Source organism: Xyrauchen texanus, chromosome 5 (assembly GCF_025860055.1).
Source record: "Xyrauchen texanus isolate HMW12.3.18 chromosome 5, RBS_HiC_50CHRs, whole genome shotgun sequence".
In the NCBI taxonomy this organism is placed as follows: domain Eukaryota; kingdom Metazoa; phylum Chordata; class Actinopteri; order Cypriniformes; family Catostomidae; genus Xyrauchen; species Xyrauchen texanus.
Window position 1 is genome coordinate 4,873,247 of NC_068280.1, and position 12,660 is coordinate 4,885,906.

The 12,660-nt window shown below is 37.4% G+C and overlaps 1 protein-coding gene across 2 annotated transcripts in view; it reads left to right on the top strand.

Moving 5' to 3' along the window:
* Positions 1-12,429, top strand: part of LOC127643447 (protein jagged-1a) — a 29,706-nt gene extending 17,277 nt beyond the window's left edge. Inside the window, exons 13-26 of one of the 2 annotated variants that reach the window (XM_052126212.1) lie at positions 108-258; positions 1,522-1,686; positions 1,927-2,040; positions 2,294-2,407; positions 3,066-3,179; positions 3,265-3,381; positions 5,334-5,361; positions 5,486-5,571; positions 5,731-5,844; positions 5,950-6,059; positions 7,429-7,653; positions 7,764-7,895; positions 8,133-8,286; positions 9,289-12,429. In XM_052126212.1, coding sequence (XP_051982172.1) covers positions 108-258; positions 1,522-1,686; positions 1,927-2,040; positions 2,294-2,407; positions 3,066-3,179; positions 3,265-3,381; positions 5,334-5,361; positions 5,486-5,571; positions 5,731-5,844; positions 5,950-6,059; positions 7,429-7,653; positions 7,764-7,895; positions 8,133-8,286; positions 9,289-9,842 — 2,178 coding nt within the window. In that variant the 3' untranslated portion in view covers positions 9,843-12,429. The remainder of the gene's footprint in view (positions 1-107; positions 259-1,521; positions 1,687-1,926; positions 2,041-2,293; positions 2,408-3,065; positions 3,180-3,264; positions 3,382-5,333; positions 5,362-5,485; positions 5,572-5,730; positions 5,845-5,949; positions 6,060-7,428; positions 7,654-7,763; positions 7,896-8,132; positions 8,287-9,288) is intronic. The other variant, XM_052126213.1, reaches the window with a different exon arrangement.
* The last annotated feature ends 231 nt before the right edge of the window (positions 12,430-12,660 follow it).

The following is a 12,660-nucleotide window of genomic DNA, read 5'->3' on the forward strand; positions in this document are numbered from 1 at the left end:
CACTCCTTTGCACGTACACACACACACACACACACACACACACACACAAACACACGGACATCATGGGATCAATGACTTTGTAATATGTGTTGTGATTTTGTCTTTAGCTGGACATAGACTACTGCGAGAGTGGCCCGTGTCAGAATGGAGCACAGTGTTTTAGTTTGGCCTCAGATTACTACTGTAAATGTCCCGAAGATTACGAGGGCAAAAACTGTTCCCAACTCAAAGACCACTGTCTCACCACACCCTGCCAAGGTACACAACCCAGTGAATTTGTGTATTACATTTACATAACAGTGCCATACATTTTATCAGTACATTGCATTCCCTGGGAATCAAACCCTTGACCTTAGCGTTGCTTGTATCATGCTCAACCAGTTGAGCTTTAAGAATTGTGTATCATTTGTGTTTCCAAGTTATGCAGTTGTGAGGAGGATATTCTCTCTTGTTGTCTAATGTAATCATAATATAAAATTATCTAATTTATAAACTCATTATAACTCGTTTGTATTCACATTTTGGCCATAATATAAAATTCCTGTGTTTGTTTTGAGTGACCCGTTTAGACCTGCCTCCAACAATGTTACTCAACCAATGGCGTGAGTTGGGGGTGGGACTACTTGACGATTTGAACAACAGCAGACGAGGGGCGTATTCAGAAATCTGTTTTGAAAACATTGTTATTTTTGCTATTCCATTCGGTTGCGCTACTGTCGCATACTTTAGAAATTACATACTTTAGCTTTAAAGCAAATAAATACATGTGAAAATTGGAAAAGGACAAAGGTACAAGACACATTTTTTGATGGAATGAACTACTCAACTACTATGACTCCAGATCTTGACCCTCATGCGCAGGGTTGTAAGATAATCTGGTTGGCCACATTCTGAGGTTTTAACGAGTACTCGAAATAGACGTCAAGTCTTTTTTAGTCGTAAGGCTATCCCCGGTTTCAAGGCCTTGGTGTGTTTGATGTCATGCCATTGTGTAAGGCGTAGCGTTTAGCGATCACTAACTCTACTCTATTGGTCCCCACGGGCTGTGTCACCATAGTAACAGCTAGGATTTCGTAACATGATGCGTATGAAACCTCAAAGTGAGCTAGCCGAGAGGGGAAAACCCCCTGCTATTCAGACTATATGTCGACTTCACTAATGCTTAGCATGTTGCTAACTGCTTCAAGTATAGCTGTCAGTAGTCTGGTTTTGTATTCAAACTCACCAATACCAACCAAGAGTAAATATGATTTTCAGGCCCAAAATTGTCAGGGAAAATGTATGGAAATGTATGTTGTAATTGTGAATTTTATAGAAAAATATGTTATTGGCAACAGTAGAAATGGCTTATCTTTTGCCTAAATTTGGTTACATTTTATGATGGCATTCATTTCTTCAGTCTGTACACAAATGTTTGTCGTTAGTCGTTCATTTAGTGTCTTGTCTAGTGTGTTTAATTTGTGCCAAAAATACTTGATAGATCTGTCCTCATTTAACCCTGTACCTTCTCCACTTCCTCAGTGATTGACAGCTGCACGGTTGCTGTGGCATCTAACACTACTCCAGGTGGCATGAGACTCATCTCCTCTAATGTGTGCGGTCCTCACGGACGTTGCCGAAGTCACGCCGGTGGACATTTTAGCTGCGAATGTCAGGAGGGATTTACTGGAACGTACTGCCATGAGAGTAAGTGCAATGCGGTGTGGATATGACAACCAGTGCATGCTTAATTTCAACTGTAAATTCACCGAATTAGTTTTACGGTAGCAGTGACCCATTGGGAAATCGTTTTTTTTCTTGTTTTTAGAATAAATCTTGTTAAATTTCATTCGATTTATTCTCACGTAAATTTAAACACTTTAAACAAAGTGTAAAAAATATCTTTTTTACACTTTGTCTCACGTTTTATCTCTTTGTTTTCTCTAGACATCAATGATTGTGAAAGCAGTCCTTGTCGTAATGGCGGTACTTGTATTGATAAAATCAGTGTGTATCAGTGTATCTGTGCTCATGGATGGGAGGGACCCAACTGTGAGACCAGTGAGTACATTTCACCCTTCTAAAAATGAATGAAAGTTCAAATGTAATCGATTTATTTTGTCTGTCACTGAAGTTAGGATACAGCTAGGCCAATACTAATGATAATATATATATTTTAATGATAAAATATAATGACATAATGTGAAAAAGTATATAATGTTATTACCGGTAATGAAAGTGAAATGATTAAAATATATGATATTTTCTTATTTCATTATATTTAGCATTTAAACATTGTTAATTTCCAAAACAGACATTGACGACTGCAGCATGAGCCCGTGTCTTGATCGAGGTGTGTGTCGTGATCTGGTGAACGACTTTTACTGCGAGTGCAAAAACGGCTGGAAGGGAAAGACATGTCACTCACGTAAGCACCGTCTCCTCATTTACAAACCGCTATCTTTCATTAGCCGATATAGCTCAAAATGTATATATTGTATCTATGCTTTTAAGCCTTTTTATGATATATTTGATAACTTGTTATTTTTGTAATTGCTCTGAGATGGCTTAAAAGCACCATAAATTCACCCAAACAGCCACTGTATACTATTACATTCAAAATGTTAATAAAATACTGTAAAAATCTAGTTAAAAATGATCAAGCCACCAATATATGCACCAATATAACAATACGCAGTAAATTACAGCAATATTTTTATATTTTATAATACTTATATTATATATTTTAGCTAAACATTTTAATATAAATAAAAAAAACTATATTTCAAATGTATTAAAATCATCTGAGAACATTTTTGAATTAGAGTTTTTAATTGATTCGTTGAAATAGACAGTTTGAACCGATTCACAGGAAAATATCATGAGATAAGTTTAATAGCACGCTCTTTAGGAAACATAATGTCTAAATACAAAAGCATTAAAATCATCACACAGTTCACAACGTTGCTTACTTTTATAACGCCAACAAAAACACTGTGAATGTATTGTTAATATTTAATCAATCGGCTAGCCCTAATTGACGGAGATCCATTTGTCTGACAGCAGATTGATTCTTTTGTTGCTAGGCGAGAGCCAATGTGATGAGGCGACTTGTAACAACGGGGGCACATGTTCTGACGAAGGCGATTCGTTTAAATGCATGTGTGCCCCGGGATGGGAAGGGACTACCTGTAATATAGGTGAGCAACTAAGAACCTGAATCACAATTTTTTCAACCAAAGCTCTAAATCAGCTACAATAATCCTTTTTTCCCTCACTCTCTAGCTAAGAACAGCACCTGCCTGCCGAATCCTTGTGAAAATGGAGCCACGTGTGTCGTACGAGATGACACCTTCACTTGTGTCTGCAAAGAAGGCTGGGAGGGTCTCACCTGCAGCCAGAGTACGGCAAAACTTCCTGTTGCACTTCCTTACTACTTCCTGTCTTGACTCCTGTCTACTTCCTGTTTCCAACTCTCACCTACTGCTTAAGGTTCTCATCCAAACAATATACACAATGGTAGTTCATCGTTCTTTAGTTTAGTAGCAGGCCCTGATAATGCATACAGCTACCTATACGGGTGTAGTTGAACACATTGAACCATGTTTAAATCTATTCAGCATAATTCTGCATAATTAACCCTAAATTTAGTTCAGAAAATAGGACAAAAGTCTGCATATTTCAGTTTGGAATTATGACCTGCCACGCATCTATGGTAAAATGTAATTGGGTGATTCTTACGAAACATGAAAAACAAGAAAAAGTCCTGGTCATATTTAAAGTCGCATATACAAATATTTGCTGAGAAAGCCCCTCATATAACAATAATTCAATATATAATGATGAAATAATTATACATAGTTATCTTTAATTAAAATGCATTACATTCTTGTGGCAGAAGAGTTCATCATTTATAAGACGATACAAAAAGCGGCTTTAGAATACAATGTATTGTTTACTACCATATTATTGATCATAAGTCAATCATTGGCATACAGTTCACAGTAATCCATTACACAAGTGAATTTGTCAATCAGAGATTTATTATGAGGGCTTGTTTAAGGACCCGTCAATGTACACCTGCGTCAGACATGCTTGTGTAGCGTCTTGGGTGCGTTGCCTCATAAACATAAAATGTTTAGTTCACTGTGTCAAGTTAAATATAGTTTAATACTCAATCTTTAAACACATCTTGAGATCTCTTAGTTCAGATTTGCGCTCCTTCAATTGTTTTGAACGCAAGAGCGTAACGCATGTTTGTGTTGTTCTGCTGCTGAAGTGTTTTCATCACTGTATAAACTGTGTGCTGCTCATACAGCTGAAGTTTCACTTACTGCCCTCTGGAGTAAACAGGTGGTACTACAAGCTTGAATTTCTCAGGAATCTTCCTTATTACGGTCCGGGGGGCATTTCGATTAATTGCGTTATTTTTTTGTAAAATTAATCGCACTGAATTAACGCGTTAAATCGACAGAACTAATTTAAACCCAAATCAATAAAACTTTTTTAAAAAGGACATTTTTAAAGCCTACATTAAGGACCTTTAAGTTTTTTTGAACTGTGATATTATTTTTAGGACATTATATTTCAGCAGATTTCAACACCCAATTCTCATTATTGTAACATGTGCAGACGTTTTATATTTACTAGTCAAAGTAAACCCCTTGTTTTCAGTGATGATTCTCATTACCATAACACAGTCATTTTACTGTATTACAGTAAAAAAGATGCTGTTATTAAATTTTTATTTTTTTTATGAAAATGAAAGGCATTACCAAGTAGGCGTGGGTAATTACTGTATATCGATTTTCCGATGCGTCGCAACCGATCTTTTACTCTATGCGCAACCCTCCACTAAAACGGGAGATAATCAGTTGCATTTGCAACCAAATTTCAACTAAAATGTATACATTTGACAACTGGCTGATAAATGTTTGCATTTCACTCAGCAGTAATTGTGTAGTATAGTGGTGGAGTATTCAGTAGTGAGATTCACTGCGTGTGGAGAGTAAAAGTTGTTCCGTGTAATGTGTGTCCAAAGACGAGATCCTCGCAACCCATTTGTCATTGAATAAAAATCTCCCTTTTAATACCCTTTCTGTTCTCTACAGTCAGTTATTGATAAAAAACATTTTTTTATTCTAATCATGCATAGCACAGATGAGATAAAGTCATTTGAATCCTCTCTTGTTTACATGCGATCGTCTACACTCGCTCCTTACAGATATGTCAGCTTTCTTAAAGAGACAGTACCGAGTATTTTTCATATATGATGGGTTTTATTTCACTTTGTTCTGTAAACACTCTCCTTTAAGCTAATACCACTTAATAACAAACTCCATTTTGTTTTACAGATTCCAACGATTGCAACGCACAACCATGGTAAGCCAACCTTCAAACTAAATTTGCCTTCGAAATACACACATCACATCTTTGTCAATAATTGAAATGTATGTCCTTGTGATCTTTGACCCCTTATCTCACCATATATACTGTCTTTGTGCAGCTATAACAGTGGTACATGTGTTGACGGTGATAACTGGTACCGATGTGAGTGTGCCAGTGGATTCGCAGGGCCGGACTGTCGCATCAGTGAGTGTTGCTAGGTTGACCATCTCCTCAGCTAGGCTACACTGCAATGCAAACAATTGATGATTTTGCATTAATATAAATATTGTCACAAAAACATGTGAGATGGTGATCTTAGAAGAATTATGACTATTGTCATATTGTTCTTGTCTCACCCCATAGATATTAACGAGTGCCAGTCGTCGCCCTGTGCGTTCGGATCCACATGTGTCGATGAAATTAATGGCTACCGCTGCCTGTGTCCACCTGGCAGAACTGGGCCCAGATGCCAGGAAGGTACATGGCCCAGATTTCCCATTTGATATGCTTTTCTGTTCATTTAGGATGGTAGTCCCTTGAATATTGAATGTGACAGATTCATTTATTTATTTATTTTTCCAGTTACAGGACGTCCTTGTGTGGTCGGAGGTCGCATTGCTGGAGATGGAACAAAGTGGACTGACGACTGCAACACCTGTTACTGTCACAAGGGCATTGTCACCTGTACTAAGGTATGTCAATGTGAGCCCAATTGTTGGAGTTGTTTAAAGGAATCTATATCTATCTATTTTTTTTTTTTACTTCCTGAAATGTCACTTATGTTTTTCCCCACTTCCTGTGACTAAAATTGGCGTAAACTCGACTGTACACCCTAGCACAGACATTGATTATGTGGAGTGGTGCATGCTTATTCGTTATGTGCAAAGCGTGTCCTGGGTATAATAAACACTGGAGCAGATTTACTGTATGGTGGATGGAGACTTCACCCGCAAGCAGTTAACCAGGCATGGGAGCGATACGGCCAGCTGCCACATCTCTTCACATTGCTCGAAAACGCTCACTGTCATCTGAACCACTGTCAAAAGCAAAACCGCCCGCGAGAGACCCAGCATGTGTACGATAGAGACTGATCGGCAGCCAGAGAAAACAGTAGTTTCGAGATTTTAAACTTCAGCTAATTAAACATAAGCATTCAATTTATATTGTATCTGTATGTATAGTGTTTAATAATGCACTGGCAATGTACACTTAAGTTTATCTTGCCATGAAAGCTCGATTTAGGCCAGTGGTGGCTCAGCAAGGTGGCTTAAGTCTCTGGGTTACTGACCGAAAGGTTGGGGGTTCAAGCCCCAGCACCACCAAGATACCACTGTTGGGCCCTTGAGCAAGGCCCTTGACCCTATCTGCTCCAGGGGTGCTGTTTCATGGCTGACCCTGCGCTCTGACCCCAGCTTAGTTGGGATATGCGAAAACAACTGCATTTCATTGGCTCTGTACCTGTACTCTGCACAATGACAATAAAGTTGAATCTTAATCTCTTGATATGAATTGAATCTTCCCCTTTAATTCCATTATTAAAAAAGTCTACTGGAAAAAGCCAGAAGATTTTGCCCAACTTTTAATTACAGCATGTCCACTGGTTTTATAGCTAATATGCATTTACTTGTATCTGAGATTTATACCTGTAAAAATGTGTCTAATCATCTCTCTCTGCAAAAAAACTGAAGTTCTTTAAGACAAAGTATAAATATATTGATGATTGTATTTTTTATGTTTGTTGTAATGCATCATGTACCATGATTAATTGCGATTAATCGTGATTCACAATGCTGTTATATATATTTCTTCTGGAAAACATTCAAAAACGGACTAATTAAATAAATAAAGACTTAAGAACTCATTTTTTGCACTATTAAACATGAAAAGGCATCATTAAAGCGTTTGGAACAACATGGGGATAGAATTGTGGACTCTTAGTAGTTTAATAGGATTGCACACATCCATCTTTCATCTTTCACATTGGTAAACATTTGCACCATTTCCCTTTATCTTCCCTAAATTAATTATTTCACACTTACACTTGCTGGTTCTCTTCTTTAGCTGTGGTGTGGCCCAAAACCTTGCCGTATTCTTGGCTCTGGGCGAGGTGACTGCCCACTGGGTCAGTTGTGTGTACCGGTACGTGACGAGCAGTGTTTCGTGAAGCCCTGTTCATCACTGGGTGAGTGCTGGTCTGCTCACCGCCCAGCCATACGGGCACGGTGCCACCTGGATAGCGACTGTGCCAACGTCACCTTCACATTCAATAAGGACACTATGCCACAGGTAAGGAGACTCATCTGTCTCAACTCTCTGACATTAAACCATTTTTAATTGTATACTTCGGATGTGATGGGTGTATGTGTTGAAGTAAAGTCTCTTTTGCTTTCTATCAGGGAGTAACGGTTGAGCAGGTGTGTCGCGAGTTGAGGCATCTGTATGTGGATAAGAACGTTTCGGCGGAGGTTTCCATCTCTGTGAGCTGTCAGCTCTCTTCTGCCGCCAATAACGAGATCCATGTGGCTGTCGTAAGTAATCTTTCACGGATATATACACTCACTGCACTATAAACGTCCAACGGCGACTGCTGCATTCGATGGGTGTGGTGATTTACTCTGCAATTACACCAGTGAAGTAATATGTACACACTCTGACAGGTTCTTAACCAAAAATCTAAAATGTTTTAAATCAGAAATACTTTTAAGCTGTTTACTGAATTTGATTGCAGTTGAATTGTATTTTAACGCAAGGGTTGTATTTTGTAGTACGTAACCGAGGATGGTGTACACGGCCGTGTGCCTGTTAAAGAGATCACTGAGAGAATCATCGATCTGGTGAGCAAACACAGCGCTAACAGCAGTATCATCGGCTCCATTGCTGAGGTCCGTGTGCAACGCAGACAACCACAGAACCCAAGCGGTGAGACCACAGGAAGTTCTTAAACATTGTTTATCTAAAGCAGCAATTATTGGGGTTCAATAGGTTTTTTAAATAATGTCAAATATGTAACTACATTTTTGATTAGCACCAATGGTTCTGGAGGCAATGTTGTTCAGAATAAGGAGATCTATCATGTGATATGAGTTAAGTGTGTTTGGCAAGAGTCAAATATGCCCACCAAGTTTGGTTCCAATCGGCAATTGTTAACCTTGTCAAATAGCTGCTGCAAACTGATTGGTCGATGGCGAACATGTGTTTCAAGATATGCAACTATCCTCATAGGCCTTGGTGTCACCTTGGATAAAGACACTGCATGCCAATTTTAAAGTCGATCGGACCCTTGGTTCCATAGTTGATGATACTGAATTTTTTGGTTTTCCATTATTTTTTCATGGATCCTCAGAAATTAAATTTGTACAAAATATCTCATTCCGTTCAAGATTTATAACCATTTAAGTAAAAGAGACCACACCCCTGACTTACTTTTTGGTGTTGCGAAGTTTAATCGAATATTTAACTTTTTTAAGAGAATTATTGATATTGGGACTCTGCCTTGGTTTGGTTCTGATCAGGCAAATGGCCTGGGATTAGTTTGCAAAAGAAGGTTTTTCCAAAAAATCAAAATTTGTTCAAATTTTAAAATTTTCATGATGGAGAGGAAATCGAAGATAACCATCTTTGTATGTCTTGACCAAGGTTTCCATTAATATAAGGCATACGGTTTAGGAGTTATGGCCCAAAATGTTGTTCGTGCTTGTACCCCTTAAAACCCAATCAAAAACAATAGGGTGCTTGAACCGCTAATTACACACATGTGAAAATAAAGTGAACATTTAATTTTACATTATTAACTATTGCATTCACTGTGCACATTCACAAGTGTGAAAACACCCTTAGTTAAAATGTTTAATGATTGATTGATGGCGAAAATTATAAATGATCTCAAATTTGTTTTTCAATTGCTCTATCTTTGTTTTTCAGTAGACTACTTGGTGCCACTGCTGGTTTCCATAGTGACCGCGATCTGGGTTTTGGCCCTGGCATCGGTGTTCCTGTGGTGCATTCGCCATCGACGCAAGCAAAGCTCCAGCCCCACACCGATCAACGCTGCCACGCCGTTTTCCATGGGAACCACGGAGGATAACACAGTAAACAACGCTCGCGAGCAACTCAATCAAATAAAGAACCACATCGTGAAGAACGCATCTAATGGCAGCCTGCCCGGGAAAGAGCACTACTGCGAAGACAAGAATACAGTAAACGCCAAAATCAGGACGCATTTCTCGGAATCCTCCAGACTAGGGGACGAGGACTCCAACAAGCGGCTTCAAAAGGCACGATTTCTGCATCAGCCCGCCTACATGCTGGTAGACCACGACGACAGGCTAAGCTCCAACGGCACGGATGTAAAAAACCCGCACTGGGCGAACAAACGAGACAACCGAGACCTGGAGTCACAGCACAGGGTCCCAGATTCACAGCAAAGAGAACTGGAGACACAACACAGCTTGCACAAAATGGACTATATCGTATAGCGATCGCGAGGAGCGGTTGATAACAATCGCGACTGACGTAACTGCCCCAGAGCGTCACGAAAGGTCAACGGATAGCAAAGGCGGACCGTATTTGTTTTGATGTCGGCCCTACGTGTTGTGGGCGGGTGATTTTCACGGTGCAGTGCGCCACAGACTGGTCGTTGCAAATTTTTGTGCGTCAGTGTCAAAAGAAATTAACTTTTTGAAGTCACCTCCTGTGCAGAAACAAAAAAGAACGAGAACGTATTTGGCCAAAACCCGCTTAATTGGGTTAATCTCACGAAAATATGTCCTGATTAGATTTCACTGTAAAATTCGAAATAAAAAATGATCATATTATACTTCAAGACAATGAAGCCTATTTTTGTGTTTCTTGCATTTTGACATTATTATGGTGACGTTATTTTTATGACAATTATCCATTTTGAGTTTAAATTCCATTATTCTGAATGTTCGATCCTAATTCGATTTTCATTACTGTAATACATCTTACTGTTTAAAAAGATTATTTGATTAAATAAATACAATACAGTTTTAATTATATATAGAATAATTAAAACGCAGAACAACAAATACTAATATGAGATATAAATATATCAGAGGTAGACCGATATATCGGTTTTACCGATTAATCAGTGGCGATAGTTGCTTTTTGGAACTATCGGTTATCTGAACAAATCTACGCCGATAGTTGCGATAGTTTTTTATTCCTCCGTGTTTCTTTGATAATTACGTTTTTGAAATTGAAGCGAGGGCATGCGAAGAAAAATTTGACTGTCGAAACGTCCCTCCTCAGCACATACTTCATATATTTTGAATAATAATAATAATAATCATATATAGTTTGGTAAATGTTAAAAATAAAGCATTGTAATGAAGCTAAGTCTCCGTAATTAAAAAATAAGAGTCCCCGTGTTTCAGTGTGTTTCAGGCTTGTTTAGTGTTAAATGTCCCGAGTTATGCACCCAATCTTCTTCTTTTTTGCGGATTATTATTGGTTGTAAATAAACTACATCTGGGATTTTATTCATTTTGCTCTCTGGCCTCTATGTATGTGCCAACTATGAAAACATTTTAATAGTCTATTAATTAATTCGACATACAATCGGCCGATCAATCGGTTATCGGCCCTTTCCCGCACCGTAGCTATCCATTATCGGTCGACCTCTAAAATATATCTCTAAAAAATAAATCATATTTTTTTCACATTACGGTAACAAGAATGAGATTTTTCCATCTATTACCGTTAATGAAAATGTGCTTAACTGTCATAAAAATAAGTTACAAAATAATAATTATTTTCTTTATGCAAATTATGATTTCGCAATTTTTTCTTTTGGTTTTAGGGTCAAATATTTGACCTGGGCATATTCTTGGTTGTTTTTGTGAGATTCACTCCTAATTGTTTTACTGAACTACATGTGCAAACTGTATTAGCACATGCAATTTCTTTAGTCATTGGTTTATTCTGTAGAACTTGCACCACAAAGAGCAAAAATTCTTGTGAATTCCAAAAATTGAGGCTTGAAGATTGTATTTAACGGCCATTTATTAGGTTCACGACTGGACTCTGTTCCCCCGCTTTTGCCAACAGTTCATTTTTATTTATTCTGTTCTTTTTCTACACTCTTTTTTAATGCATTCAAGGCAGGCAGGTTATGCTTAGAAGTTAATGTCTATATGAAGAAATGAACTGTCTATGTAGATTGATGTCGATGTTGTATAGATCATTTTGTACATACTTTTGAATTAATCATTGTGTATATTTGATTTATTAACTTAATAATCAATCGCCTACCATTTGTTTTTATTTATATGCATTGTTTAGGTTTGACAATGTGACAGCTTGTGTCCAACCTTTGTATTTTTGGATGGAAAATATTGTCTTTTATTTCCTGAATGCCAAAAGAATTGTTTATTCTGAAAAATAGGGTGTGTTCATTTGTGTCTAGGATCCGAAATACAATGTGCAATGTCTGTTTCAGAAAACATGTATATGGCTTGTTTTTGTAATGTCCTGGGACATAGACTTATATGGATGTTTTCCATCTAGTTTTGATACATACTTGTCATGATTTTAAAACCATTCTTACAATTTTTTGAAGTATATTCTCTCCTCATAGCTATGTTCAAACTGAGCGTCGGTGTTGAATGAAATTGGCAACCCTGGATGTTAAAAACGTGGTATCTAATAAAATAGTATTCAAATCAACTGTAACCAAATGCCTAAAGGGAAAGAAACAGTATTAGAAGTGCAATGTTTGCCTGAACAGTTATATGAAATATGAAGAAAACAGAATTGAATGTCATGTTGAAAGAGGGATTAAATGAAACAAAATAATCTTAGGAGGCCATTTTTATTCAAAGCAATGTACAATACAGAAGGACTGTAATCTTCTGCTGCAATCTTTGTTACTACTGCCATGTTTTCCTGTTCTTTGTTGAGTTTGATGAATGCTTTGTTTTTCTTTTGTTATTCTGAAAAAAAAAAAACTCCTCCGAGGTTTTGTCAAATCATTCTCAATTTCATGCAGTTGTTTACATTTGGATCCCTTAAATCAAATAAAATTTCACTTAATGTTTTGAACATACGTACTTGATTTTTCTTTTACGAAACATTCCAGCATCAATGAAAAGTGATATTTATTAAATAATTAGTAAAAAAAAATAAAAAAATCACAAAAAATTGAATAGCAGTCCTAAACTTGTCGTTTATCCTATAACTAGGGCTCCCTCCATCATGAAGCACCTGGAAATATCATGGAATTTTAAAATGTCTGTATATTCATTTCTAGAATTAATATAAATTTTTCTAGTG